The 23,250-nt window shown below is 43.0% G+C and overlaps 2 protein-coding genes across 4 annotated transcripts in view; one reads left to right on the top strand and one right to left on the bottom strand.

Moving 5' to 3' along the window:
* LPCAT3 (lysophosphatidylcholine acyltransferase 3) overlaps positions 1–17,810 on the top strand; it is a 51,669-nt gene extending 33,859 nt beyond the window's left edge. For 2 of the 3 annotated variants that reach the window (XM_004387241.2, XM_023741511.1), the window contains exons 2-13: positions 10,120–10,227; positions 11,157–11,263; positions 11,824–11,917; positions 12,070–12,107; positions 12,539–12,717; positions 13,884–13,992; positions 14,789–14,875; positions 14,973–15,139; positions 15,828–15,975; positions 16,054–16,212; positions 16,313–16,441; positions 17,294–17,810. In XM_004387241.2, coding sequence (XP_004387298.1) covers positions 10,120–10,227; positions 11,157–11,263; positions 11,824–11,917; positions 12,070–12,107; positions 12,539–12,717; positions 13,884–13,992; positions 14,789–14,875; positions 14,973–15,139; positions 15,828–15,975; positions 16,054–16,212; positions 16,313–16,429 — 1,313 coding nt within the window. In that variant the 3' untranslated portion in view covers positions 16,430–16,441; positions 17,294–17,810. Of the gene's footprint in view, positions 1–10,119; positions 10,228–11,156; positions 11,264–11,823; positions 11,918–12,069; positions 12,108–12,538; positions 12,718–13,883; positions 13,993–14,788; positions 14,876–14,972; positions 15,626–15,827; positions 15,976–16,053; positions 16,213–16,312; positions 16,442–17,293 lie in introns of those variants that run through there. The other variant, XR_002825738.1, reaches the window with a different exon arrangement.
* Positions 17,811–17,916: 106 nt separating this feature from the next.
* EMG1 (EMG1 N1-specific pseudouridine methyltransferase) lies at positions 17,917–23,194 on the bottom strand. Its single transcript, XM_004387240.2, has 6 exons — positions 22,856–23,194; positions 19,484–19,585; positions 19,234–19,375; positions 18,806–18,864; positions 18,572–18,721; positions 17,917–18,184 (listed from the first exon to the last, which is right to left on the bottom strand). Exons 1-6 carry the CDS (start codon positions 23,021–23,023, stop codon positions 18,071–18,073), a joined length of 735 nt encoding a protein of 244 aa, XP_004387297.1. The 5' UTR covers positions 23,024–23,194; the 3' UTR covers positions 17,917–18,070.
* Positions 23,195–23,250: the final 56 nt, after the last annotated feature.

The following is a 23,250-nucleotide window of genomic DNA, read 5'->3' as shown; positions in this document are numbered from 1 at the left end:
AGTCCTCAGGTCCCCTCTCTGTGCTCCTTCTCCTTTTATCTTTTGTAAGATATGGCTCAGCAAGGGTGTGACTTGAATAAGGGTAGTAAGGGTGGTGACTTGAGTAAGGTTGGTGACTGGAGTGTATCCCACCCTAATCCTGCCTTATTAACATAACAAACATAACCTAATCCTGACTTATTTACAGTACACACAGTGGAGTTTAATTACATCAGATCTCAGAATGGAAGATAACCACACAATACTGGGAATCCTGGCCTAGCCAAGTTGACACGTAACCTCAAACATCACAGGTTCCATACACCTTATTTTCATGGTCCCACCCAATCATTGTGTGGAAGTCACAAACACTATGGCTAGAACCACAACTCAAAAGCCCATGTCCTTCTAACCACCCAGTGCATTACTATAATAGTATGTTGCAATTTAGAGAGAGTGCTCTAAATACGGATCGCAGAGTACTTGGCAACCCATGATCAGTACCTTTATGTCTTAGTCATCTAGTGCTGCTATATCAGAAATACCACAAGTGGATGGCTTTAACAAAGAGACATTTATTCTCTCACAGTCTAGTAGGCTACAAGTCCAAATTCAGCGTATCAGCTCCAGGGGAGGGCTTTCTCTGTTAGCTCTGGAGGAAGGTCCTTGTTGTCAGTCTTCCCTTGGTCTGGGAGCATCTCAGCACAGGAACCTCAGGTCCAAAGGATGCTTTGCTCCTGGTGCTGCTTTGTTGGTGGTGTGAGGTCCCCAACTCTGCTTGCTTCCCTTTCCTTTTATCTCTTGTAAGATAAAAGGTGGTGCAGGCCACACCCCAGGGAAACTCCCTTTACATTGGATCAGGGATGTGACCTTAGTAAGGGTGTTACAATCCCACCCTAATCCTCTTTAACATAAAATTACAATCACAAAATGGAGGACAGCCACACAATACTGGGAATCATGGCCCAGCCAAATTGATAACGCACATTTTTGGGGACATAATTCAATCCATGACACTTTATAAAATAAATATGCTACGAATCTTATTTTCAAATGCAGATAATGGGGAAATCCCTTAGTCATTTGATTGTTATACCTTATAGAGATTAGATTCAGAAGCTCTGATATCCACTTTTCCCAGAATTTCTCAGGCAAGGCCTGCTTCACCTTCCTCTAAAGATGTTTGTGTGGGTATAATTTAGTGAACACTTACAATGTTTTAGGCATCTGTTCACTGTTCTATATGCATCATTGTGTTTAGTCCTTACAACTCATTGAGGCAGATACTAGCAATATCCCCATTTTACAGATGAAGAAACTAATGCTCAAGATCACACAGGTAGTAAATGTCAATTGTTGTTGTTAGTTGCCACCAAGTTGATTCTGGCTCATAGTGAACCCCATATGTTACAGAGTAGTATTGTTCCATAGATTTTCTTGACTGTAATCTGAACAGAAGCAGATCACCAGGACTTTTCTTCTGTGATACCTCTGGATGGGTTCAAACCGCCAGCCTTTAGGTTAGCAGTCAAGCGCAAACCGTTTGCACCATCTACTGTTGATCAATTAATCAAAAAAAAGTGTACAGAAATGTTGAATTGGCAAATGTTGTGTTATATATATTTTTACAACAATAAAAATAAAGTGCACAGGAGAATATGCTATGAGACATCCAAAAACATAGACAAATTTCCATAACACGGAAATTTTAATACAAAACAAAAATGCAAAGAATGGCTTACCAGTTGCTGTGGAGTCAATTGCAACTCCTGGTAACCTCATGTGTGTCAGAGTAGAACTGTATTCCCTAGGATTATGGCTGATTTTTCATAAATAGATCACCAGGCCTTTCTTCCAGGGCTCCTTTGGGTAGACTTAAATCTCCAAAAACAGGCAGACCAGTTTTAGTTGAAACAGAAATGAAAGCTATAACTAGAAAGGTAGTGTAGAAGATAGACCTTGATTCTTACTTCAGCTTAGGATTTGGGACTCTGTTGAATAGTCAGTGGGGAGCCATTAATGGTTTCTGAGCAGGAGTTGAAGGAGATTACTCTGGTATAGGTTTGCTGGGAGGATGAGGCTGCAGGCAGAGATCAGGTAGGAGAACATTGCCAAGAATTTAAGGGTGAGGTACTAAGGAACTTAGCTGCAAATGTAGCACAGGAAAACAAAAGGATGATGATGGTGGTGGTGAGAGACATTGGAAAAGAGGAATCAACAGGATTTGATGACTAGATATGGGGAACAAAGGAAAGTGAAGGGTCAAAGGCAACTAACTTCGAGCTTCTGAATCTGGTTGTGTGACCTAAAACCATTAACAAACAAACAAACAAAAAGCCTAGGAAAGGCTGATTTCTGGGGAAAGTCACGTTTGAGTTATATAGATTTTGAGATGGTCTGAGATATAAAACTAAAAATGTCCAGCCAGGAAGTAGGAAATATGGAACTCAAACTTGAGAAGTTAGGACTAAAGAAGTGCATTTGTCTTTGGCATAAAGATCATATTAAGTTACAGGAGAGGAGATGGAGTTTCCATAGGGTCAGTATAGTGAGAATAGTAGAGGCCAAGACTGAATCCTGGAAGTCAGCCATATTCAGGAACCAGAAAAAGAGACAGTAAATTGGAGCAGTCTACTCAAATTATAGGCGGCAGGCTCCATGCCAGTCACAGAAAGTGAAAGTAAACATTTAGGAACTTGACAGAGCCGCAACATCTAAGCCCATGATTTTGTACTTTACAAAAGTATTGGTCCACAACAAATGGGAAATTAAAACTAATCTTCACCATCGATTAAGAAGTGCTGGGTTAAAGGATAAAAGAACAAAAAGATCCATCTACTCCAAGAGAATTGAAAACATACGTTCACACAAAACCTTGTATACAAATGTTCATAGCAGCATTACTTATAATAGCCAAAAGTTGAAATAACCGAAGTGTCCACCAGTTGATGAATGGATAGACAAAATGTATTGCATCAATACCAGAAAATCAAACCAAATCCATTGCTGTCGAGTCGATTCCAGCTAATAGCAACCCTGTAGATGAGAGTAGAACTGCCCCCATGGAGTTTCCAAGGCTGTAATCTTTACAGAAGCAGACTGCCACATCTTTCTTCTGCTGAGGGGCTGGTGGGTTTGACCAGCCGACCTTTTGACCTTTCGGTTAGCAACCAAATGCTTTAACCACTGTACCACCAGGCCTTAGCACAAATTAAGGCAGTGGCACCAAGCTATACTAATGATCATTGTACTCTTCACTGCCATGCACTCACAGTTTAAAAAAAAAAAAAGTCATTTTCGCTTAAGAATGTCTTTGATGAAGCAGGAAACATTAATTTTATTAAATATTGACCCTTGAATAGGCATCTTTTTAATATTCTGTGTGAAAACAATGAGAAATATGTATACAGCACTTCTGCTGCATACCAAAGTACAATGGCTGTCTCAAGAAAAAGCATTTGTGCAGTTCTTTGAGTTGCATGTTGAAAAATGCTTTTTTTTTTTTTTCCCCATGTAACACCATTTTTACTTGCAAAAATGACTGACAGACAAACTGTGGTTATTTAGACTTGGGCATTTGGCAGATAGTTTCTTGAAAATGTACAGAGTGAGCCTCTCACCTCAAGGAAAACAACTGGCAGTATTTGTAGCCAGTGATAAAATTGAAGCATTCAAGTGAAAATTAGAATTTTGGGAAACTTGGATCTACTTTCATGAGCTTGAAAGCTTCCCATTATTTGAAGACTTTTCTGCTGAAATCAATGGTGATATTAAGGAGTGTGACTTCTTTGATATTGTATTGTAATGAAGTGTGTCAGTACACCTACTCCTCACTTATCAACTATCTCATCCGACATTTCACATTTACGACAATAGTAAAAAATCCACTGTCTGATTATTTTGTGTATTAACGAGGCATCAAGCATGGCAGCAACAGCTGCATAATGTCCCCTCCCTCAAGAAAGGGTCTATAGGCGACCTCCGGAAAGCTGGGCCACATTGCCTCATGCCTCCACTCCCTCCTGCTGGTGAGGATACCGTGTCCAGCTGCTGCTCAGGCTGGCCTTCTCTGTGGCCATGGCCTCTAGGCAGACACACAGGCAGCACCGAGCTAGCGGGTGCCTGTTCTGGATTCCCAGCTCCTATGCGGCTTAAGGCCCTACAGTTCAAAATTGCTGTGGGGAGGGAAGGCAGGTAAGAAAGAGGCACCGGAGAGGGTGTTTGGAAGAAATGTGTGTGAATTTAATGACATCCCAAAGTGAGCCAAACTAGTCTCGAAGCTTCCGCCTCGGCGGGGCCAGGTGGTCGGCCAGGCTCCTAGCGCCCTGGCAGGAAGCCCCGAGCCTTGCCAGACCCAGAGGGCAGAGCAGGCACCGTGATGTGAACACAGAGCTTACAGGGGTGGGAGTGGACCCCTGGAGCTCTGCAAGGGAAGCTCTGACCCAACACTGGAGGAAGAAGTGGTTAAGCAGTGGGCCCTCCAGTCACACAGCCCGCCATTATCCAGCTTTGTCTCCTCCAGGCCTCCTTCTTCACAGAGGAATAATCCATAACTGAACTGATCACAGTAAAGAGCAAATCAGTAAATCTTAGCTGTTATTATTCCTTTGATCGTATTTTCGAAATAAAAAAAAAATCGAACAAATGAATGGTCTGAAAAAAAAAAAAATCCTCCATTTTTGCATAATGCCAGTTTTTACATAGCAGCCTGGTCTTTGGAACCTAACCACGTCAATAAGTGAGGAGTGGATATATCTGGAAGATTTGCCCGACTCAGTATTTTCCAAGTGACTACTGCATGATGTTTTAAAATCATGCCTGGGTAAAAGGTCCATTCAGAGAACAAGAGGGACCATTGATATGGTTTCAGATTCTACCTTGCAACTGACCTTTAAGAAATTACCAGTTGTCAAGTTTTGTTGTAGTATCAATGACGAATATCCAGAATTATCTGAAAAGGCTAATATACTCTTTCCAGCTATATATGTGTGAACCAAATTTTATTTATATACTTCAACCAAAACAACATATCATAACAGATTAAATGCAGAAGCAGATATGAGAATCCAGCTACATTTATTAAGCTAGACGAAGGCCATAAATTTGTAAAAATGTGAAACAGTGCCACTCTTCATATTAAAAATGGTTTTGTTTCTTTTGGAAAATATAGTTATTTTCAATAAAAAATGTTATTTATATTAATAAGTAATGAGTTTCTTGTTACTTTTAAATGAATTAATAAAATATTTTTTAAACTTTTTAGTTTTATTTTCTAATGTAGTAGATATTGATAGAACACACAAAACAAAAGTTGTTTGAGTTCCTCAATGACTTTTAAGAATGTGAAGTGGTCCTGAGACCAAAAAGTTTGAAAACTGCTTCTATATACTATGGATGTTATATCAACCCCTTGTTTATGATGGTGTTTGTTGAGGTAGTAGTATTCTTTTGTGTAGAACTGGTGTCAACATCTGGCTAAACCAACACATACCAAACCCATTGCTGTTGAGTCGATTCCAACTCATATCTTCTCCCTCACACTTGCCAAAACAGTCTATTTTCTTTTCACCGGTGTGGTATGAACCACTGACTGATCAAATCGGGTCATATCATATTCCTGTAGAGCCCAGAAATAGCTACACAGGATGAAAGGCAAAAGAATTTACAAGACTTTAATGAAAACAGCCCATTTCTCTTTCTTCAAGTGAAATCTCAGAACCTTTAGTATAATAGGTGATTTCAGAACGACTGTACAGGAAATAAGAGTGAGTTCCTTTAGCAATCTGGGTCATGATAGATCCTGGTCCCTGACTCAAATGGCACTTGGAACTGAGTAAACTAGAGAATACAGCTGTTGTACACTCCATGTTTTACAGCCCCGAAGATGACAAAATTAAATGCATTCCAGCAGTCGGCTTTGAGGATCACAGCATTTGAATGTCCAGTTTTTGCTCTTGGACAGCTCACATTCTAGCAGGGGCTCCTTGGGTTTAGGGTGTACTTTAGGTTATCGTCTTTCATCTGCTAATAAATTTCTGAAAGCCCTCCTTTAAACAATCAATCAAAAAGAAGAAGAAACAATTGCAGTACTACCAAACCAGTTCTTAAAAGCATCTGGACCAAGTTTATAGACCAGGACCCCTGCCTGTTTGATGCTGTTAAAGGAAAGACAGCAACCCCCAGTCATCAAGCTGAGAATTTTATTCTCCAGACATCCTAAGTACTACTGCCTTGCCTTAGGATCTTAGTAACGCAGTGCTTTCTAACCCTGGCTACACATCAGAATCACTCATGGTACTTTTATAAGGTACAGATCCCTTCCCACTCAGACCTACTGAACCAGAATCAGGTGGGTGGCTGGGTGAGGAATGAGGTGTTTGATTTTTTTTTTTAAATAGATTCTTCAGGTGATTCTGACTGTAGCTACCTACTGTATTAAGCAGTGGCCCCCACAAAAAGCATTAAGATTTAGAAGCAGCTCAGAGGACAACACCCTCCCAAAAAATGGCACATCCCTGAAACAGTGACTGGGCAGCCAGGCTTCAAAGCCTGCTGAGCTGAGCAGCAGCCAAGAGCAAGGTTCGGTGTTTACACACTTAAAATCAGTTCTGGGTTGTCACAGCAACTCACCGCGGCACAGTTCCCTCTTCCCCTTTGTAGCTTCCTTCCAGGCCTTGCTTTTCTCTGTTATGGTCTTAATGCTCTTGGTAACCAGGCCTGCTGCATTCTTCGTATTTTTCTCCCGACTGGTCCATCCTCTTATCATGTGTGTACTGTTGTTGTTAGGTGCCATCCAAGTCGGTTCCGACTCACAGTGACCCTGTGTACAACAGAACGAAACACTGCCCAATTCTGTGCCGTCCTCACAATCGCTGCTGTGCTTGAGCCCATTGTTACAGCCACTGTGTCAATCCACCTCTTTGAGGGTCTTCTCTCTTTCGCTGACCCTCAGCTTTACCAAGCATGATGCCCTTCTCTAGGGACTGATCCCTCCTGATAACATGTCCAAAGTATGTGAGATGAAGTCTCACAATCCTCACAAAAAGGAAAGCTTTGGTGGCACAGTGATTAAGTGCTCGGCTGCTAACCGAAAGGTTGTTGGTTTGAACCCACCAGCTACTCTGCAGAGGAAATGTGGCAATCTGCTTTCGTAAAGCCTTGGAAACCCTGTCGGGCAGTTCTGCCGTGAACTGTAGGTTCGCTATGAGTTGGAACCGACTCGGAGGCAACAGGATGTGTTCACTAGTGTGCAATAATCCTTCACCTGTATGGAACTCAACAACTTCTCCTCAAAATACACCTAATAGCAAGAGATAGGGAAAAAAAAGGCCTTTGAGTAGCCAGAACAGATGTTACCCAAGAAAAGCAATAGCCTTGCTCTGAGCTTATTTTTCTTTTTACACTTTTAAATCAGCATTGTGGTTTCTAGGGCCTGCAGTAAATTGGAAGTAGGGAAAGGAGCTATTCTTGGCAGGCACACTGAAAGCTCAAGAAGTGACTATTAATCCCTGAATAACAAGGAACGGGGCATAAAAGCTATAAGAACTCAGAATTCAGAACAGTCTAGGCCTATTAGGGTCAGAGCAAACCGTTTTACACACTTCAGTAGGTCATAAACCCATTGTGACTTCGAAATAGCTGTGACCCAAATAACCAAGAAAATGTCAAATTATATTCAATTTAAGGAGGCAGAATAATGCGTATTTTTCAATTTTGAGCATTCCATATAGTTAACGGTTTTAGTGATTCCAAATGGTTAAGGGTTTTAGTGCTTAAAAAGGTAAACTCTAGCTATCCATAACTTATTTGTGAGTGCTCTGGATAATTAGGATCGCTGTTATGTTGTTTCTATTCATTTATACCTTTATTTCTAAAAGACTGAAAATAAAAAGCAAAAGATTTAAGGCAGTTGAATCTTAACTCCATATACTTTCTAGTACCTGGCTCTGGTTCTTAGCAATACTTGCTGCTAACCTGGTGTTCTGTCCCTGCCAAATTTCTGTCCAGGTGGTGTGTAGGAGACTTGATCCTATTTCTTTGCTTGTTCACCTGACTGTGAAAGGGCCATAGATGTCTCCCTCTCCCTTGAGCTAGTAATTCTATATCACTTCCTCTCACCATCTAGAAGATAAACCATTACATGCCACCCCTCCCCCATTATATGCTCCATAAACTATACTTGGCATGTAGTAGGCATTTAGTAAACATTTGTCAAATGAATGAGTGGGGAATGCACCATCACAATATGTCTATAAAATTAACTCCATGAATGAAACTATAAATTTGATACAGAGCCTACCCATTATGGGAACAGCTATCAAAGAACACTAGTAAATCCTGGCATCAAGAAGATCAAATGGTTGAACATTATTTTGTGAAAATACTAGAATACATAAATACACAGGCTGTGATCTTAAGTTAAAAAAAAGATGTATAGGGGAAAAAAGACTATAAAGATGTAAGCCAAAACTACTTTTGCTATAAATATGTTTATCCAGTATTCGTTGAACAAATAATTGAGCTTTTCCATTATGTCTGATCCTGCTCTAAGCATTGCAGAGCTAACCAAACAACTCACAGCAAAGTATATTGCTTCAGTTTAGAATATAAAAGCAAGAATTGCAGCAATTGAACCCCATGACCAACTCAGAGAACACTAATTGTGCAACGATAAGATAGGTAAAGTGTCCTTCCAGAAATCATTGGGGATTTCAATTCTACCCACGTACGCTAATGCAGTAGGAATGTTGCAAGCTCATCAGCCAGACTTCTTTATAGAACAATAAATGTGAGTCTGCAGTAAAACCTTGGAACACAGTCATTTTAGTTTATGAATACCAAATGTTCTTGACCACTTGTAATTCAGTAAGCAACCCTTGGCTATGCGTAAACAGTTCATGGCCCATCAGGAGATCCCCTGTAGCTCCTCCTTGGCCCTTCAACTCTGAATCGCAGCTTTAGAAGACATTTTCCTGTATGACCAAATGGATTTTATAACTTGGTTGGTGCTCAGAGCTCAGTATGTGAGGTAGTATCTACACATATCCTATAACTGCTCACTACGTAGCCTGGTGTTAATTTATATTTATCCTCTTAATAGTCTGTCTCATAAATTGTATGCGAGCAGGACAGGTAATGAAATTATAACACATCACAAAGGTGTAAAATAGTGTTCCTGGAGCATAGTTGGGCACCCTCAATTCCTTGTATCATTTAAGAAAAATTCAATTAACTGAAAATCCCTAGCAATATTTAATGAGCTGTGAATGAAACCTAGTCTTAGATTCCAGTTTTCTATTGCCTCAATATAAAATTAATATCTTCAGTTCTAAATTTGTATTTATAAAAAAAAAAAAACTTTTCAAAGAGGAAGAAGGAGAATCAGAAATAGGAGGAGGATATGGAATGTGTGCTAATTGCCTCCATGAACAACCGCCTCTTTGCCGTGAGACCAGACGAACTAGGTGATGCCCAGCTATCGTTACTGAACATTTTGATCAAAGATTCTATAGAAGAGGCCTGATCAAAAGGAGGAAAATGAGGAACAGAATTTCAAATTTTCATTGACTCCAGACTTTCTGGAGCCAGGGGGGCTAGATGAACCCCTGAAACTATTGCCCTGAGATAATCTTTGAACCTTGAACCAAAAATATCCCCTGAAATCTTCTTGAAACCAAAGAATAGTTCAGCTATAACTAGTAAAAAAAAAAAAAGAAAAGGTCCGCCTTGAGCATTATGCTCTTTTAAGAACTATATGGGATCAAAGTGACAACAGCAACTCAAAAGATTAGATAGGAAGCTTAGGGGGCAGCAAGTGTATGTTGATGCAGGAGGAACAGCTCAGAAAAGGAGGATGAGAATGGTTGCACAACTTGAAGAATGTAACTAATGTCACTGAATTTTATGTGTACAAGCGGTTGAACTGGTATATGTTTTGCTGTATACACAACAATAACAAAACTTTTTTTAAGTTTTATTTTTAAAAAAAATGACTTTGATTCTTAGGGTACCATTATCATCTTCTAGATTGACATTCATATAATGTATTTTTTTTTCCTTCCTGGGCTGATAAACTTTCAGAACAATATTGGGATAGCAAGAGGCACAAGTAACCTTCTTCTCATCTTTCTCTCCGTCCAGGTTACCCCTTTGCTTTGTTTTATCGACGTTACCTTTTCTACAAGGACAGCTACCTCATCCATCTCTTCCACACCTTTACAGGCCTCTCAATTGCTTATTTTAACTTTGGTGAGTGAACTAAGTTAGCAGTGACACTCGGATAGAGGGAACTGGGAAGGAACAGACTTAAAATATCCTTGAGAGAATTTGATGGATAGGGAACTTATAATGCTCTGTTTGCAAAGAGAGGGTTTGATGGACAGGAACACAGCTTAACTTTTACTGTTTTCCTTTTGTGTACATTCATCTCCCAGATAAAAGCATTTTGAGAGTGGTACCTCTGCCAGACCCATCAACAGAGAAATGACAGTTTCTCTCTGCTGTGGCTATAACTGAATGACAAGACAGAGCTAGGCAGTCCCCACTCAGAATCAGTTCTCAGCTCAGAAATACAATAATACCTAGTAATCCCTTATATTTATACAATTAATTCCAGCCTGTTAAAGAAAATGCCTGCCTGTTCCCCCCTGCCTGTTTAACTCTTAACCCTCCCCAGAAACTAAAAACTCATTATAAAAACAGTTCTGGGAAAAGTTTAAATAATTAGATAAACTATAACTAACTTATAGAATGCAGACACACCCACACTCAATAAACCAATCCAAGTTAAAGCCCCGCTTCTACATAGCCTGCCTCCTGCTGGTTAAGTGAATGACAGCCAGTCATCTTAAATTTCCCCTTTGGGAAATCCTCTAACCGTTTGTACTGTGTATAAGCTGATCAGAGCTGTAATGTGAGGAGCTTATCGCTTCAGAGGGGTGCTCCCGGTTTTCACACAGTTCTTTCCGCCCAGTGAAACTTTTAACTTTAATTGACTTATTGATCAGATTTTTCTTTCAGCGGGCCTTCCCCCAAAAAGATGAGATTATTCTAGGGGGAAGAAAAAGAGATCCTATTATCAAAGTTATTTCTTTATATATTCTTTGTAGTTAAAAGTCTCAGGAAGGGTGGGAGTACCCAAAAAACTGGCTCAAATTTGCTCTCATCTCTGCATCCAGGGAACCAGCTCTACCACTCCCTGCTATGTGTTGTGCTTCAGTTCCTCATCCTCCGACTGATGGGCCGCACCATCACTGCCGTCCTCACTACGTTTTGCTTCCAGATGGTAAACTTTCCATTGGCAGCTCAGTTACTTCAGGTCACAGCTGACAGCAGTTTTGGGGGGCGTGGGGGCATAGGATAGTAAAAGCAGTGAACTAGGAGACATAATTTCTCATCTCCTCTCCTAACACTTATCAGCAGTATGATTTTGGGAAGGCCACTTATCACAGGCCCCAGGGCTTTCACCTGCATGTGCAATGGAACGCTTCACCTGCCTCAAGGAAGTGGGTAGCCAGCTAATCCTTTGCATAGTGCCATTAAGGTTCTTTGATTCTGACCAAGATTATTTCAGCTGTACATGAGGGGAGTCGCTTAAGGCAAGGCAGAAAACCAACTCAGAATGAGCTACAGAATCAAAACATCTAAATTCTGATCTCAGTTTACCCTTCATTTTGCTGAGAAACCTTGAGCAAGTCTCTTCCCTATACAGGTTTAGTTTCTCCATTTGTAGGATTTCTTAAGACTTAATGATGGGACCAGGAGAAAAGAAAAATGAAATACACTGGATTTCCGAGCAGGATAAAATAGTAATGATAGTAAAATAAATACTGTCCCCTCTCCCAGGTCTACCTTCTGGCTGGATATTATTACACTGCCACTGGCAACTACGATATCAAGTGGACGATGCCACATTGTGTTCTGACTTTGAAGTTGATTGGTAAGTGGTGGCTCACTGGCTTTCCCTTCTACACCTAGGCTCCTCCCCGATCAGGCCAAAGACTTAGTCTGTGCTCTCTCCCATTCCACTCCCGGCTAAACTCAGAGAGAGTCCTCTCCTTCTGCTTTACCGCCGCTTCTCTCTCTGCTCAGGTTTGGCGATTGACTACTTTGACGGAGGGAAAGATCAGGTAAGTACTCATTCCTCTGCAGAGAGGTTAGGATTTAACCAGAGGGAAGGAGAAAGGCTGTTGTTGCCAAAAGACGGAACCCAAATACCAGGGGCAGAACCTATCCCTCATTCCCCAGCCTGTGTGGCCACCGTGTTTCATATAGCACTGAGCAAGGATCAGCAAATCTAATTTGCCCAGGATCTGGCTCTTGCACAAAGTCCAGAGATCAGTGCCAGCAGGGCATTTAGAAAAGTAGCAATAGTTGGCTAGCTACCCCACACACATGCTCATTTCCAGGTGAAGCAAGTGTTTTTCTCCATATATCCCCCAAAAAGATGGCTATTTGAGGACCCCTCGTTCAGTGGGGCACAAGGGTGGGGAACACTCAAACTGGCTTTTGTGGGGAGATTCAAGGCTATCCTGAACCATTCATTCTCTTCTCGGCATAGAATTCCTTGTCCTCTGAACAACAGAAATATGCCATACGGGGTGTCCCTTCCCTGCTGGAAGTTGCTGGTTTCTCCTACTTCTATGGGGCCTTCTTGGTAGGGCCCCAGTTCTCAATGAACCACTACATGAAGCTGGTGCAGGGACAGCTGACTGACATGCCAGGGAAGACACCAAACAGGTAATTGCCCCTCTTGGTCAAGACCTCTGTGCAGGTGTCTCATCCAATACAAAGCTACTGCTGAAGTGCCTTTCCTGAAGGCCAGTCTCAACTGCATCTTCCAGCATGGCCCTGGGACACAGGCCTGTGCTACACAAGCCCTGGACTGGCATGACAGGCACACCATGCCTGCTCACTGCTGGGAGAGGGCCCTCTTTAGCCTAGGTCACTTCCAGCCATTTATTCTGACCCTTTAATACAAATGTGAAAATTTATCTTTATGCCACAGGATTTTACCTAAACCACTAATGTCCCTGTCTCTAAAGCCTGTTTTCTCATTTTAAAAAATAGATTTTTTAATATATATTTTAAAAAAAACCAAACTCATTGCTGTCGGGTTGGCTCCGACTCATAGCAACCCTATAGGAGGAGCAGCTGGTGGATTTGAACTGCCTACCTTTTGGTTAGCAGCCTAGCTCTTAACCACTGCCCCACCAGGGCTCGATTATATATAAACACCAAACCAAACCAAACCCGTTGCCATCGAGTCAATGCCGACTCATAGCGACCCTATGTGACGGAGTAGAACTGCCCCATAGGGTTTCCAAGGAGTGCCTGGTGGATTCCAACTGCCTACCTTTTGGTTAGCAGCCATAGCTTTTAGCCACTACGCCACCAGGGTTTCCCCCATTATTTATATCTATATAGACATACATATATATCACAGTGGAAAATTTCAAAGTTAGAATCTAAAAGAAGAATCCCTTCACTGAGAACTTGCCTAACCTGTGTTTCAGCATCAGTCAACCAAGATAGGAAGGAGCAGATTTAAAATTGATTACTGTTATTTATTATCTACGTGGGGTTTTCAGTCCCAATGTAGATTAAGAACACTGGTGAGCCCCTGAGGTCAGGAGTATCCTGAGTAGTGAAACACCACATGACTTACGCATACCTGCTACCCTGCAGCGCCTGTCTTCCCTGTAACAGGCTGTTGTGTTCACCATTCTTCATATCTAAACACATGGAGTAGCTTTCTTACCCTGAGACTGAGTATAGACTTCAGGCAGTGGAGCTACTCCCCATTCCAGTGGATAAGCACACCCTGAAACACTCCTTTCCATAATTTAAGCACAGAGGGAGAAGGGAATAGACTGCCCTTTGTGACCCTGTTTATTCCTTTCCAGCATCATACCTGCTCTCAAGCGCCTGAGTCTGGGCCTTGTCTACTTAGTGGGCTACACTCTGCTAAGCCCCCACATCACAGAAGATTATCTCCTCACTGAAGACTATGAGGTGAGTGGATTCTAAAGCAGCAGCAGGGTGACTGCATCAGAGATAGATAATGGACAGGCAAGGATCCCTACGGAGAGCAAACAAGGGGGTCATACCATCTACAAATGCATGTTGGTTTTACTCTAGATCTTTTAGAGTTGGTGTCAGTGCCGGCCAGGCCAGGACATGGTCATCAGCCAGCGTTAAACGGCCTTCACGGGCACAGGGCTGTGCCAGGTGCACTTTTAGCACCCCTTCCCTTCCCCAGGAGCACCTCCTAGCTTGCTTTATTATTGCATCCAAGTGACTCTTTGAAGCACAGCCGCTTCTGATCCTCTCCAGGTGATTTTCTTCTGACTGATGGATTTGGGGGTTTATACGGAAACAGGAAAGAAATCAAGGGAGGGAGAAGTGCTAGTTTTCACTCCTGCCTAGCTGAAAGGCTTGCAACAGTTCTGTAGCCACTCTAGGTAGGTTTCCTTAAACATTGAACATGTGATATGTAAAAGTCCCTCAGTACTTATTAGTCCAAATGCTCAGTGCTGTGCCAAAGGCATTCAATAGAAGAGTTAAGGACAGTGCTGTCCCTGGGACTCTCTAAGGAAAAGGAGGTGAATGGATGCTCACTCCATTACTGAATGGATAATACTTGCCTATTATAAAGGCAAGTAAGCCAAACTATCAGGTGGGCATCTGACAGGAGCATTTTGACTAGTATGAAGTAGTCAGCTACAGGTTTAAAAAGGAAGAATGTTAAGGGAAATTTGCTTTGCCCGTGTGATAGCCCTAATGCACATGTGTTCTTTCTTCTCTCAAGAACCGCCCTTTCTGGTTCCGCTGTATGTACATGCTGATCTGGGGCAAGTTTGTGCTCTACAAATACGTTACCTGTTGGCTAGTCACAGTAAGTAGAGAAGAAGGATCAGAGACACATATAGACAAGTTGTGGGGAAGGTGAGGAGAGTGGCAAGAACCCTAACAGTTGTTGTTCCTTCCCTCAGGAAGGAGTATGCATTTTGACAGGACTGGGCTTTAATGGCTTTGATGAAAATAGAGAGGCAAAGTGGGATGCCTGTGCTAACATGAAGGTGTGGCTCTTTGAGACGACCCCCCGCTTCACTGGCACTATCAACTCTTTCAACATCAATACCAATGCCTGGGTGGCCCGGTAAGCAACAGGAGGGGAGATCTGTGCCCTAGCTCCTTCTTTCCACGGCATCCCCAGATTTGAGGGCAGGCATTTGTTATGTCACCCTCTATCCATCTTTTCCCACTTCAGGTAGAACCTCCAGTCCCTCTCACACACACATTTACTTTTGTCTCCCTGCCCCTCTGAAAAAAAAAATAATAATTCCTGTCATATTTGAAAAACAAAAGCAAGATATCCAAGTGCCTTGAATCCCGAGTTTTAATTCCAGCTCGGCCACTGGTTTTATGTTCTCCATTGCATTGTTTAAAAAACATCTTTGTTTGTTTGCTTGTTTGTCCCACCACTAGAGATGTAAGCAGCACGAGTAGAGAACTGGTCTATCGTGTTCACCACTGTGGTCTCAGCATCAGGCACTCAGTAGGCACACAGTCATTATCTGTTGAATGAAGTGGCTTGCCCAAGATCACCCAGCTAAGCCTTGGGTCTGTTTTCTGTCTCTAAACTGTGAGTCGTCAACTTAACTGCCTTTCATCTCTAAAGCTAATCATGTAGCACTAGCACTGCCTCCCTAACCCCTGGTGGCCACAAGTGGGAGCCAGCTCCACTCCACGCCACTTCACTCCTCAGGGCACTGAGAACCTAGTGGCAGGATGGCGGGAATGCAAGACCTGGTATGAGGTTCATCCTTACCCACCCTTTTCTCTAGTTACTTCTTCAAAAGACTCAAGTTCCTTGGAAATAAAGAACTATCCCATGGTCTCTCGTTGCTATTCTTGGCCCTCTGGCATGGCCTACACTCAGGATACCTGATCTGCTTCCAGATGGAATTCCTTATTGTTATTGTGGAAAGACAGGTAGGCCTCAAGGGTAATGGGTAGAAGGGGAGTATGGGAAGCAACAAGATTCTGAAGACCTCCCTCCTTCCTCCCCAGGCTGCCAGCCTAATTCGAGAAAGCCCAGTCCTGAGCAACCTGGCCTCCACTACTGCCCTACAACCCTTCTTCTATTTGGTGCAACAAACCATCCACTGGCTCTTCATGGGTTACTCGATGACTGCCTTCTGCCTCTTCACGTGGGACAAATGGCTTAAGGTGAGGGCCTGCTTGTGAGGATGGGAGGGAAATCGGTGACACCTTAGGCATTAAGGGATGTTCCATGCTGTCTACCTCAGTAGCCTGTCTCTCTCCACAGGTGTATAAATCCATCTATTTTCTTGGCCATATCTTCTTCTTGAGCCTACTAGTCATACTGCCTTATCTTCACAAAGCAATGGTGCCAAGGAAAGAGAAGTTAAAGAAAATGGAGTAATCTATTTCCCTAGTAAGTAGACTTCCCTACAGCTAAACTCAAAACTACCAAAGTAGAGCGATGGATTGAAAAAAAGATGTTATTGTTAGCTGCCATCACCCGACTCATGGCAGCTGCATACACAATGGCACAAAACGCTGCCCAGTCCTGCACCATCCCCGTGATTGGGTGCAGTTTGGACAGTGTTCCACTGTGATCCATAGGGTTTTCATTGGATGATTTTTGGGAAGAGATTGCCAGGTCTTTCTTCCTAGTCCACCTTAGTCTGGAAGCTCAGCTGAACCTATTCAGCATCATAGCAACATGTAAGCCACCACTGGCAGACGGGTGGTAGCTGTGTATGAGATGCATTGGCCAGGAATCAAACCTAGGTCTCCTGCATGGAAAGCAAGAATTCTACCACTGAACAGCCCCTGCCACCGAGGGACACTTCCTTCTCTGCCTTATACCTTTTTTAATGTTGTGCAGTGGACATGTTATTAGTATTGGTAATCCCTGCACATGGAAGGTAATGAAGAACCCATGTACTGCTATCAGTCATGTTGTGTGCTCCAGCTTAAAGCTTCCGTTTAATTTCTCCTTTGTCCTCTTTCTCCCTTCTCCACTACTGAACTTTAAGTCCTAAGGCTTCTTACCCATGAGGCCACAGAAGCAGTCAGAGGTTCTGGGAATTCGAGTCCGGGGGTTCACTTCAGTCAGCACATTCTTCTTCTTTCAAGGTAGCCTAGCTACTAGAAAACACAGTATGTGGCACTGACTATTCTAACTTACTGAGGCATGCTAGGAAGATGTGGAAGGGCTACAGACCAGGGACTAGGAGCAGCAACTCTAACCAGCCTGCCAATCAAATTTCTTCTCTTGCAGGTGGCCTCGAGCAGGACTGATGCAGAAACTACTTGTCTCCTTTCTCACAGGACTCCCTCACTCCAGGCACAGAAGCCAGGGAGTTGGAAGACATGGCACTCCTAGCTGTGCCTCTGCTGCCAGCCAAGTCTTCATTTGGGGCCAAAGGGGAAACTCTTGTGGGAGGAGTAGAGGGGCCCATGTCTCCCCTCTGTGCTCCCCCATGCACGTTGCCTTATCTCTCCCCCGCTAGCCAGGAATCTGTTGTTTTTCTTCTGCCAATTTACTATGATTGTATATGTGCCGCTACCACCACCCCCCCCATGGGGGGGAGGGAAGGGTTACAAGGCCCCCGCCTGCTCCACTTTTTCTACCTTGGAACTGTACCAGATAAAATCACTTCTGTTTATTGAGTTTTTCACTGCTAGTATTCCTGGCTGCCTTCTTTCTGACACAGTTCTCCACTGCTGAAATAATTAGGGCTCTCTCCTTTACAGCACAGTAATTTAGGAAATTGGAGCTAAAGCCTGGAACCAAACTGAGAAGACTGGAACCTCCCATCTTCACCTGAAATCTGAGAGGAGCAAACACTTTATACCACTAGACACTAAGCTGAGGAACGCCCAAAGAACAACTAGGTTTATAAGAATTATGTTTATAGGATAAAGCTAATAGCAAATACAGCCCTGGCTTCCCACAACTCCACAGTCTCAGTGCAGAAGTCATTCAGCAGTCAGCTCAGAACAGAGTCAAGGGATGTAAACAGTCTTTGTGTTTTGGAACAAGGGTCTTCTACTGTCAGATGACCCCCCATACTTCTTCAAAGGCTGTGGTCAGTTTTGCACAGGTGAGGGCAGCAGAAAGGGGATAGTTGCTGATGGACACCACCTTCTCTGTATACTCCACATTCACCTAGGGAGAAAAGAGTTTTGTCAGCTGAAATAGACAGCAGGGTCAGCCCTTCTCCTTTAGGCAGGAAAACATGGCTATAGCTGAGTTAGTATCTCAGTGTGCTGTTTAAGGCCACAGTTGTACAAAGGATGAAGGAGGTCCTAGCTTTGACTATTACACATATCCCAGCAGTCCTCATTTGCTGCACCCTGGGGCAGGATGTGGAACTTCCATTTGTCTTCTGGCTCTGTTTCTACCCTTTATTTCCCAACTAGTAAGAACAAGGATTGTCAAAATGCTAACTGCTTTCTGAATTCTGTACTAAACCTCAGCTCTACAAAGGAACAGGTGTTGCCCTCGCATGGGGTGAGGGTGGGGCGTTAGTTCCCTTGGGATCTAAGCCCTTACCTTGCCATGGGCAAAGGCTCCCACCACAAAAACAATAGGGTCACTGCTGGGCACCAACTCTCGTACATCACTAACGACTTGGGTGGAAAAAGAAGTGCCAATTTTCATACATCCAACTGGGAAGTGATCTGACACTGGATTCTTAATTACCTTAAAAAAAAAGAAAGAAAGAAGCATCAGTCCGAGTAACATTCTCAAAACCCTATCTCCAACTAGTGAGTTTCAATACCTCACCTTCAACAGCTTCTGGGGGCCATCAGCTGCTCGAACGCTGAGTTTGTGTAAAAGCTGAACTGGCGGGGGGGAGGAAAAAGGTCAGAGCTAGGTGGAGACCCCATTTCTTCTGCCCAGTAATCTAACCAAAAAAACCCCTAGGTAAATGGGCTGTGTGTGTCCTTTGCATCCAGACTACAAAATTTAAGAACAAGCAGCTGTCCAGCATATAACTAGAAGGACAGCTGACAGGTTCAGCCACTCGTTCTTACTCAGCCAGGAGCTCAGGCAGGAGAGTGGTATTTCCCTGCACATGGAAGGTAATGAAGATTCCATGTACTGCCATCAATCATGTTGTGTGCCCCAGCTTAAAGCTTCCACATTTAATTTCTCATTTTTCCTCTTTCTCCCTTCTCCACTACTGAACTTTAAGTCCTAAGGCTTCTCACCCATGAGGCCACAGAAGCGGTCAAAGGTTCTGGGAATTCGAGTTTGGGGGTTCACTTCAATCAGCACATTCTTCTGGGTGTGGATGTAAACTTGTAGCAAGCCAGCTCGGTTCAGGGGACTGTCCATCAGCATGAGTAAACTCTGAGGGAGGTGAAAACCAAGCACAATGAAAGGTGAAGAGAAGCAGCACACTGCTGCCTTACCCTCCATACAAAGGCTCAAGGGGTGTGAGCTCTGTCCTGGAGTTACCTGGTGGGCTATGTCTGGTCTTACTTCCCCAGGGTCCCGTCCATTCTTCAACAACATAGACTTGTGCTTATCACAGTTGAGTAGCTCATATGTCTTCCCTACCTGGGGAAAAGCAAGGAACATGAGAGAGCAACATAAGCTATTACCTCATCCAGTGGTTCTCAAAATATGGTCCCCAAACCAGCAGCAGCATCTGAGAACTTGTCAGAAAGGCAAATTCTCAGGCCTACTTCAGATGTACTGAATCAGAAACACTGGGGTAGGGCCCAGCAAGCCCTTCAGGGGTTACTATGTTATTCCAAGTAACTGGTCTTAGAGGAAAAGGGAGGAAGAGCACACCTGTGACTTCACATGATCTCAACTGGGTTTAATTTAAAACCTGTGCTTATCAGGCAAGGCCAGTGAGGGATTCTGGAACCAGGTAAGACTTAGGTTAGTGAGCAAAGTTATATGCTTATGTTTATGACAAGGAGCAATAAGTGCGTATGGGCAAAATACAGTCACAGCCCTCAATCTGCTTGAACATGCACTAAGTGAAGAGTAAATCTGAACAGTAAGAAGTGTGAAAATTCCAATGATACGGGAAGGAGTTTAATCAAGGAATACATCTCTTAGAAGTAAAACAAAGGTTATTCCCACTTTTAAGACTAATGTGGGCAAAAGTATGAATGGGAGTCAAGAAAGCAGAAACAGGAAAGTAAATGACACTGAAAAAGTGGGAATTGAGACACTAAAGGGCAGTGATCAAAAGTGATTATGAAACTGCTTTGTAAACTATAGCATCCTCATGTAACAAGCACAAAACTAGAAATAATTCTCAAGAAAGAGAGGCATGATGGCAGTGACTGAGAAATATGATCCTGGCAACTCTGTGTATACTGGAAAAGACACCAGCTGGAAGTTTGATAATAAAGATCTGGACAACATCTGTAGCAGCTAAAAGAAACCAAAAGAAATAATCGTAATTTGGAGTCCTAAGGAGCTCTAGGGTGGTCAGTTAAAACTCTAAAACATAGTACAAATACAGCTTTTGAAAGGCTGTTTTTACATATCAATAGAACATTTGTATGTCCTACAACATCTTGAGATATATGGCTCCAAAAAGTTGAGGGTGGGGAAAGTGATACAGATTTTGAAATTAACTGAATAGTCAAAATGACAGGAATAGCACAAAGAGTAAGCACAGAGGAAGAATGAAAGACCAAGAAGTCAGCCCATGGGACACCCTTAGTTACAAGAAAAAAAGAGAACCTCTTGAATAATCCAGTTACAACCCATTAGTAGGTTATTACCAGAGTTTTTGTTCTTTTAATGAAACAGAATCGAAAATATCAGAGCACTTCACATGTAGTAATGGTAAGTAATGGTTCGTGAAGCTTGGTATCACATAGTTGAGTGTGGGTACTGGCTCATAATGTAATTTTTTTTATTGTGGGTTATGGTTAAAAAGTTTGAAAACTACTAACTAGAATAATCAGGGAATGACTAGAAAAGGCATAGTAACAGAAAATATCCAGAGTTTTAAAGACGAGAGGATAAGTAGGGCCGAGAAGTGAAAGAACGAAAAAAAATTTTTTTTAATGCCACATTTAGTTATGAAGAAGTAACATTTTTATGTATAATCACTGATTCAACAAGGACTTACAAAGCACCTATCATGTGCCATGACTCTGCTAGGCACTGTGGATACAAGAAAGAATTTTTAAAATTCTTTGCTCTCATAGAGCCTCCTCGTGGAAAAGACAAACAGTAACAATCATATGAACATTTAAACTGATAAGCATTATGAAGGAAAAGTAAAGGGTTCGTTAAAGGATCATAACAGGAGGATCCGATTTATACCAGGGAGGGGAGTCATTTCTCTGAGGAGGTAATATTTAACCAGAGACTCAATAATTGTTAAATAAATGAAAAAATAAGTACGAATTAGACAGAGCTGAGTAAAGGGAGCTTCCAGATAGAGAACAACATGTGCAATGACCTTAAGGTATAAGAGAACTTACTGCTTTCAAAGAACTTAAAGAAGGCCAAAGAGGCTGGAGTACAAGGAATAAATGTAGAGCGCAGGCCCAGATGAGGCTAGCAGAAGCAGGAGAGGCCAGCACAAGGAAGGTGAAAGAAAACAGAACAAACCGATGAAGATTTCAAGGAGCTATGAATTCTATTACCCTTGAAGTGGACCCCTGGTGGTGTAGTAGTTAAGAGTTCAGCTGCTAACCAAAAGGTCGGCAGTTCAAATCTACCAGCTGCTCGTTGGAAACCCTATGGGGCAGTTCTACTCTGTCCTATAGGGTCACAGTGAACCAACTCGACAGCACCTAACCACAATAACCCTTGAAGTACCACTGATGACAAGCTGGCCGGAATTCTTTCGGAGCATGCTCTAAGAATTTCAATTTGGCTGTGACAGTTTCAACTTCTTAATAAGGAACCTAGAATAAATAACAATAATAGTATGATTTACCAAGTGTCAGACAGTATTCCAAGGAGCCCTGGTGGTGTAGTGGTTAAAGTGATCAACTGCTAACCAAAAGGCTGGCAGTTCAAAACCACCAGCAGCTCTGTAGGAGAAAGATGTGGCAGTCTGCTTCCGTAGAGATTTACAGCCTTGGAAACCCTACAGGGTTGCTATGAGTCGGAATCAACTCAACAGCAGTGGGTTTGGTTTTAGACAGTATTCTAAGCCCTTTACACATATTAATTCCTTTATTCCTCCCAACACCCCTATGAGGTAGGCACTATTATTATCATCCCTATGTAATATATGACGAGAACCTGGGTAGTGCAAACAGTTAATGCAGTATAAGAACTAAGTTGCTCAGTCCTGCACCAATCTCCACGACAGCTGGCATGTCTGAGCCCAGCTGAACAACATTATGTCCTGATCCATAGGGTTTTTATTGGTTAATTTTCGGAAGTAGATTGCCAGCCTTTCTTCCTAGTCTTAGTCTGGAAGCTCCGTGAACCCTGTCCACCATGGGTGCCACTGCTGGTATTTGAAATAATGGTAGCATAGCTTCCAGTATCATAGCAACACACAAGCCACCACAATACCACAGTATGACAAACTGTCAGACGAGTAGTGGCCCCTCCCTTTAGATGACCTCCCCCACCTCCCCCAAAAAACAATATTGGTAAAACAACTGTAAGCACTACGGTGCGGGCTGGAATGAGATTCAATAAGGGCAGAAGAAATTGAGTACTATCGAAACAGGATGTTAAACCAAGAAGACAACCAATTAAGCCACCTACGCGCCAAAAGAATGTTTCACCTCTCTCTACTCTCTCTACCCACTTCGAGCTCCTCACTGCACGGAATCCCAGCCTATCAATCTACCAGTTCCCACCTCCCAAACTGCCGGCCCAAACTACCTTGACTGTCTCCAGACTGGCCCCTTCCAGCACCACAATGAGCCTACGGCCTCCAATCTTGCTTCCTGCCCCGAGTCGGGGCCTCTTGGGCGCCACAACATCCCAGCCCTGTTCCTGCTCTCCACCGCGTCGTTCACGAGGCTGGAATCCACCACTGGGCGCAGCCATCTTGCAAGCGGACCGGAACTTGCACCAACGTCCTCACGTCAATTTCTCAGAACCTCGCGCCGTAGCGGACCTCCCCCTAATCTCAAACTTCCTTCCGGCTGCCATTTTGGAAGCGGGAGCTTGGAAATGGCGATGGTTTGCGGTCTCGCACTACCGAAGCCGCCGTGGGAGAGCAGGGGTCCAGAAGGGGGCGGGGACTTCCGGATGCGCAATTCCTGTGCGCGAAG

The sequence above is a fragment of the Trichechus manatus genome, unplaced genomic scaffold (assembly GCF_000243295.1).
Source record: "Trichechus manatus latirostris isolate Lorelei unplaced genomic scaffold, TriManLat1.0 scaffold00182, whole genome shotgun sequence".
In the NCBI taxonomy this organism is placed as follows: domain Eukaryota; kingdom Metazoa; phylum Chordata; class Mammalia; order Sirenia; family Trichechidae; genus Trichechus; species Trichechus manatus.
Note: the sequence above shows the minus strand (reverse complement) of the source record. Positions and strands in the feature narration are given on the sequence as shown.

Bases quoted from the DNA above. Each gene is read 5' to 3' on its own strand.
- EMG1 (XM_004387240.2), bottom strand. From the start codon at position 23,023: ATGGCTGCGCCCAGTGGTGGATTCCAGCCTCGTGAACGACGCGGTGGA. The intron at 19,586-22,855 runs GTAGTTTGGGCC...GCTTTTCCCCAG, and splicing joins CCAGTCTGGAGACAGTCAAG to GTAGGGAAGACATATGAGCT. The intron at 19,376-19,483 runs GTAACTCCAGGA...CACCTCCCTCAG, and splicing joins GACCAGACATAGCCCACCAG to AGTTTACTCATGCTGATGGA.